The following is a 6,700-nucleotide window of genomic DNA, read 5'->3' on the forward strand; positions in this document are numbered from 1 at the left end:
AGGAAAGCTTGTAGGAGCTGTCAAGAGTTTTTATGAGAGTAGTAGAACTTGTGTTAGGCTTAGAAGTGGAGAGAGTGAATGGTTCGTGGTAAAGGTTGGACTTCGTCAAGGATGCGTTATGTCGCCCTGGCTGTTCAACTTGTACATGGATGGGGCAGAGCGAGAGGTAAATGCAAGGGTAGTGGGTCAGGGATTGGAGATGGTTAAAGAAAATGGAGAAAGGTGGGAGGTGAGCCAGCTGTTGTTTGACGACGCTGCGCTTGTGGCACGATCGGAGGAGGGATTGAGGAGGTTGGTGACAGAGTTTGGGAGAGTGTGTGATAGAAGAAAGCTGAAGATAAATGTGGGTAAAAGTAAGGTGATGAGATGTACAAGGGGTGAAAGTGGCAGCAGACTAGAAGTGAGCATTAAGGGAGAGCGACTGGATGATGTGGATAGTTTTAGATACTTGGGTGCAAATGTGGCAAGAAATGGTGGAGTGGAGGTGGAGGTAGAATGTAGATTGAGAGAAGCGAGTAAATGCCTTGGTGGATTAAAAAGTGTAGTGAGGAATAGACATTTGGGAATGGATGCGAAGAGGAGACTGTATGAAGGAGTGATTGTGCCATCAGCACTGTATGGGGCAGAAACTTTGAACATAAGAGAGGAAGAGAGGAGTTTGAATGTGTTTGAGATGAGGTGTCTGAGAAGTATGATGGGGGTTACTAGGCTTGATAGAGTGAGAAATGAGGAGGTGAGGAGAAGAACAGGGGTGGAAAGGGAGTTGGGAGATAGGGTTGATGAAAGAGTATTAGGATGGTTTGGACACATGGAAAGAATGAGTGAAGAAAGACTAGTAAAAGAGGTATGGAAGGCAGATGTGGAGGGAGTGAACATGAGAGGACGTCCTAGGATGAGGTGGATGGATGGGGTGGGGGGGCTTTGGGGAAGAGGGGAATGTCTGTTGAGGAAGGACGGGAGAGGACAGAAGACAGGGGTGAATAGAGAATGTTTGTATATGGATGATGTTGTGATGCATGAGGTAGACTGGGCGGGGGATAGGGAGTCAGGTAGTATGTGTGAGCAAAATTTGACGCAGCCTGAAGGACTTTCTCCCCGTCTTCTCCTTTTTTGCATGGGGGGACGGTGAGGGGGGGTCGCCGATTTAATGAAGCGGCCTTGCTGTGGATATGCTATGTCTTGCGACACTGCTTCTGACCCAGGGCAGTGGACAAGGTGCAGGGATGACCCGTCATCCAGGAGATGCTAAGATAAGAGGGAGGGTGGAGGGGTGTGGAGTGTATTCAGGGATGAAATGGGTGGGAATGATTTTATGCCTTTTCCTTTTTAGCTACCTCCCTTATAAGGGGGAAAAAGCCTTGGCATATGTATGTATGTACATATGCCAAGGTGTATAGGTGTAATATATAGGCCAAAGACATTATCATTAACAGACGACAAACTGTTATTTCAAGAACTGTCTAGTTTCTGCAACCGGGATTTATTGATAATGGGTGATTTCAATTTTACTGACATTGATTGGATGACCCTTGAACATGGCCATATAGGTAGTCGCTCGATTGAATTTCTTGGTGACAATTACTTAATTCAGCATGTAAAAGAGCCCATAAGGTATGGAAACTTACTCGATCTTTTGATCACTAGCCGCGAAAGCATGGTAACTGATGTAGAAGTCGGTGAATCTGTTGCAAATAGCGATCACAACTTAGATTCAAACTCCTAAACAATTTTAGAATAGATACTTGTCTTTCTAAAATACCCGATTTCAGTAAAGCTCAGTTCAAAGGACTACGTCAGGAGCTTCAGCTTACAGATTGGGAGGCAAAATTAAACGAAAGACCTGTAGATCAGATGTAGGAAATATTTCAAAATACGCTCACTAAGATGATTCAAACTTACATTCCTTTTAAGGACAGACGTCCCCCAAATCAGTCTCGCCCAAAGTGGCTCGACAAAAAAAAAAAAAAAAAAAAAAAAAGTATTGCTAAAAAGAGACAGGCTTATAAGAAATATAAGTGCTCGGGTGCATCAAATGACTATAAAAGTTATGTATCAATACAGAGAGATTTAAAAAAGACAATAAGAAAAAGAAAACGACTATACGAAATGAAAATCGCTGATAAATCCAAAGAGAATCCCAAAGAATTCTATAGTTACATTAGAGATAAAAAGGTTGTTAGCAATCACATTGGTCCACTATTATCTGCTGACGGTCAACTTGAATATTCAAATGAAGGAATGTGTAATATCTTAAACAATTACTTTAGCTCGGTATTCGTAGACGAATCACCTCAAAGTGAACTCCAAACTGAAACCTGTGAAAAGTCTAGGGTAAACTTACTACGGTAAATATAAAAGAAAAAATTAAATGATGTATAGATGTTACAGTAAGAACACGTACCTAGGGATTACGCGTAATCCCTGAATATTTCAGTGAATACGCGTAATCCCCGTTTCACTCAGGGATTTCACGTAATCTCTGAATTTTCCAGTGATTACGCGAAATCCCTGAATTACGGTCCCAGTAATTACGCGTAATCCCTGATGCTCATTTGATCATCAATGCCAACGTTGCGACGATCATATTAGTAAGAAACTAGATAAAAAATGAAATTAACATTATTTTATTTCATTTTTTTTTCATTTTATTTAATTTTATTGGTCAAACAGTCAGTTAGTTAAAACTCTCTCTCTCTCTCTCTCTCTCTCTCTCACAAATACAGAATTTTATCGGTCAGTCAGTTAGTTAAAACTCTCTCTCTCTCTCTCACACACAAACACACGTGAGCGCACGCATGCATGCATGCACACATACACACACACACACACACACACACACACACACACACACAACGTAAACTGTTCCACGACCTAAAACAAAGCATTTAAAAGTTCTAAAGAATGGCAGAAACCATTGACATGTTACTTGTTACAACAATTGAGGCTGCTATGACATCGTGAGTTACACAGAAACCCAGCTTTAAGGCATTTACATCGCCTTGTACTACACTTTTGGGCGCCAGTACAGTTGTATCTTGTGAAGCCTTGTCCACCTGAAGCGGATTGAGAAATCACCGCCGAGCGCAGTGAAACTGTTTTTTCAGTGTTCATGTCGTCAGTGTTAAGAAGGCGCTGAGGGCACAGATCGAATTGATTTCTGGAATACAGACCACTGAGAATACCAGCTTTTACGGTTATCCTGTATTGGTCTGTGTCTTCTCGTCTGTCAATTATGACACCAAGGATATTTCTAGGATCGCCTCTCCCACGATCAACAAGTGGAACTGGCACAGCTACATTGTCTCCTTGTTCGCCAGCTCTTAGATCTACGCGACTTCTTTTCACCATCCTTTCTGCTTGAGAAGTTTGTGCATCGGCTGCTTCACGACGACGCCTTTTGATTTCTTTGATGCGTTCTGCAACTCTGTGGTTTTCAGGACTCTCAACATTGTAGGCAAATGGTGTTGCTGTGGGCGAGGAAGGTCCTGTGGGTAGATCAAGGATTTCAGCTGTCATTGGCTGACTTGTCACATTGTCACCAGTGTATTGTGTTGTAGTGCTGCCATGTTCGACTGGGAGCAGAACATCCTCTGTCACATCATGTGTTGATGTTTCATCACTTGTAGCTTGTATCTGGTTTGCAACACCATCAGTTTGGGAGAGAGAGTTGTCATTGTCAGATTGTGGCCTGATTGGTGTGACAGCAAGAAGATCCTCCTCAGTCTCCATCCGAGCAATCACTTCCATCGGCAAAGACGAAGTAGTAAGTCCTACACGAGCCTCACAGCCAAACATTGCAGAATAAGGAGAGCACTTTATCCCGGAATGGAGAGCATTGTTTTTCTGGAACTGAACAAACTTGATGCCCGTAGGCCAGTCTTGTGAGTCATTGTCAGCCATCTATGCCACCAGCATATCTTTAATATCACCGTTTGCGCGCTCAACCGACCCCTGACTTTGGGGATGGCGAGGCTTACCATGCACCAGTGTTAGTTTTGGCCAAACTTCCTTCAGCTCTGTAATGACTTGTGAAGTGAACTCGGATCCGTTATCGCTTTGGATAATACATATATATACATATATATATATACATAAATATATATATATATATATATATGTATATATATATATGTATATATATATGTATATATATATATGTAAGTATATATATATATATGTATATGTATATACATATAATATATATATATGTATATATTCATATAATGTATATATACATATATATACATATATATATACATATATACATGTATATTGTAGCGACGATCTACTGAGAATTGGAAGATGAGCCTATATACTGTATGTGTGCGCGTGTATGATTACGTACTTATTCATGCCTTCGTATTCAGAACGATTTGTTCCACAATTTTTCGTTTGTTTCCATTGGGAGACCGCTTTTCCTCTAAACGTGTCTTCTCCCCTTTTCTTTGTGAACGAAACTTTTCTGTTCGTTCAGGCCTTCGCTTGTTTGTTTGTTTTTCTCGTCCGTAAGCTTACTGTATCGGTAAGAAATATTTTCTTTGTTTTTAACCAAGTCCTTCCTCCCTTTCCATTTCACAAGTAATAATAATGTTCAATTTTCCTTTGTTTTTGTTGTACTGCATAGGATTTTGTGTTATTTTTTTGTCTTAGCCACCTTTTTTTTTTTTAGAGGAACCATGGGGCAGGGTGTAACCTGACAGGGGTGACTGGAACCAGAAAGGAGACAGTCAGAGACAAACTTTTTCAAAAGACAGACGTCTACGAGTGACCATCGCTTCCACCAGCTGGAGCTATCGCCACAAGCTGGCGCAACCCTTAGTATTACGTCACAAACTGACGTGAGTATTCATCGCTTCCACCTGCTGGAGCTATCGCCACAAGCTGGCGCAACCCTTAGTATTACGTCACAAGCTGACGTGAATATTAATCACCTCCACCAGCTGGAATTATCGCCACAAGCTGGCACAATCCTCAGTGTAAAGTCACGAGTTGACGTAAGTATTCATCACCCAGATTACTTCTATTAGTTCTAGAAAATCTGCCCAAAACGGAACCGGAGCCAGGTCGTCGGAGCCACTTTTTCTCCTCCTCCCCCTTCGTCTGCTGCCCAGAATTCACACAACCTAGCCCCATACCGGGATTGGATTTATCCTGCGGTAAGCACCCTACCTTCTTTGTTCCTCTATTAAGTCCTGCCTTTTTCGTAATAGACTAATTCTGAACATAAAATCCTTTGCAGTGCAATAACCGTAATAATTGTATAACCGGTGTTATCTCTTGTTATTTGTGCAATCCAAATGTTCTTCGGTCTAGACACTTCGGGACCTCTAGGTCGATTATTACTTAAGTCAGTGAGTTGACGTATAATTTCAAACCTAGACCTAGCCAGGCATTTCAATTTTGCCATTCCAGTCTAACATTTGAATTTCCTTTTGTTAAATTCTACGCCACACGCTACGCCACGCCACGTCACGTCACACCGTCGTCACATCACATCACATCACGACACGTCAATTTCACGTCGCGTTCTCCTCTCGACCCCAGTCTAACCCACTTAGTGATTTCAATCTTTGGTTCATATTCTTGCCGATTGTTTTTCTATTAGGCCTGAACGTTTATACGAATTTCGATTTCCAGCTTGGAGCCACGGGGTTCCGGTCTTACTTATCCAACGAATCCACCTTCCGAGGACTTCCAGCCAGGTTTCTCCGTCACCTCCTTACAAGACAATTTTCAATATTTTATGAAATAACTTGTTAACACCATTAAGAATTATATATGTATATTTTGTGCATTTGCACATGCTATTTTCTTGTTCCTTCTATATTGTGTACCTCATCCATATTGCGACCGAGTGGTCCTCGGTCATGACAGAACTGGAGCCCAGAACTCTGTAAAAGTACAAATTATTGTGAATTTTATTTTACCCTAAATTGCTCCAGTGGGTCTATAATGGCCTAGTATTCTTCCAATCTCCTCCCACTGTCTATCCGAGCCTCGCGACGATTCAGCTCGTCGCCGTCACAACAATAAACACAGCCATAACATTAGTCACCTTAATGGCTACAGAAGAACCAGGAACATTTCAAAACACACTAAATGTCATATACCAAGCCAACGGCCTCCCCACAGTCAAAATCCCTCCCAAAGCCATCAAGCCCAACCCCCCATTACACCTAATAATAAACACACCACAGAACTCATGGACGCAACAGAACAAATTCTAAAAAGACCTGCATTAAAGAACATACAAAAGGCTTTATTCACCCTTACATGGGAGGTAGCCAAAAGAAAAAGGCATAGAAACCACTCCCACCCATTCCATCACCTACATACTCCACTCTCCTCCCCTCCACCCTCTTCCCTCCCTCTTATCTTGGCACTTCCTGGATGACGGGTCATCCCTGCATCTTGTCCACTGCCCTGGTTCAGAAGCAGTGTCGCCAGACAGCCCATCCACAGTAAGGCCGCTTCATTAATTCGGCGACCCCCTCCCCCACCCTCCGTCCCTTCATGTAGAAAATGAGAGGACTGGGAGAAAAGGCACCAAACAACGATGACATTAATCCCCCACAGAAACAAAGATCAACCAACCAAAGATCAAACAACCTGAGACTTCAGCTCGTAACAACAGAAACAGAACAAATACCACCAAACCCCACACAGGACACTCGCAAAACACTTAATAACCACAAAATAA

General features: G+C 42.2%; 1 protein-coding gene across 1 annotated transcript; it reads right to left on the reverse strand.

The window, feature by feature from the left end:
- Positions 1-2,922: 2,922 nt before the first annotated feature.
- LOC143022483 (uncharacterized) lies at positions 2,923-3,900 on the reverse strand. Its single transcript, XM_076180708.1, has one exon. The coding sequence runs from the start codon at positions 3,898-3,900 to the stop codon at positions 2,923-2,925; it is 978 nt and encodes a 325-aa protein (XP_076036823.1).
- Positions 3,901-6,700: the final 2,800 nt, after the last annotated feature.

This window comes from Oratosquilla oratoria, unplaced genomic scaffold (genome assembly GCF_046742065.1).
Source record: "Oratosquilla oratoria isolate Oo_2021 unplaced genomic scaffold, ASM4674206v1 SCAFFOLD102, whole genome shotgun sequence".
Classification (NCBI taxonomy): domain Eukaryota; kingdom Metazoa; phylum Arthropoda; class Malacostraca; order Stomatopoda; family Squillidae; genus Oratosquilla; species Oratosquilla oratoria.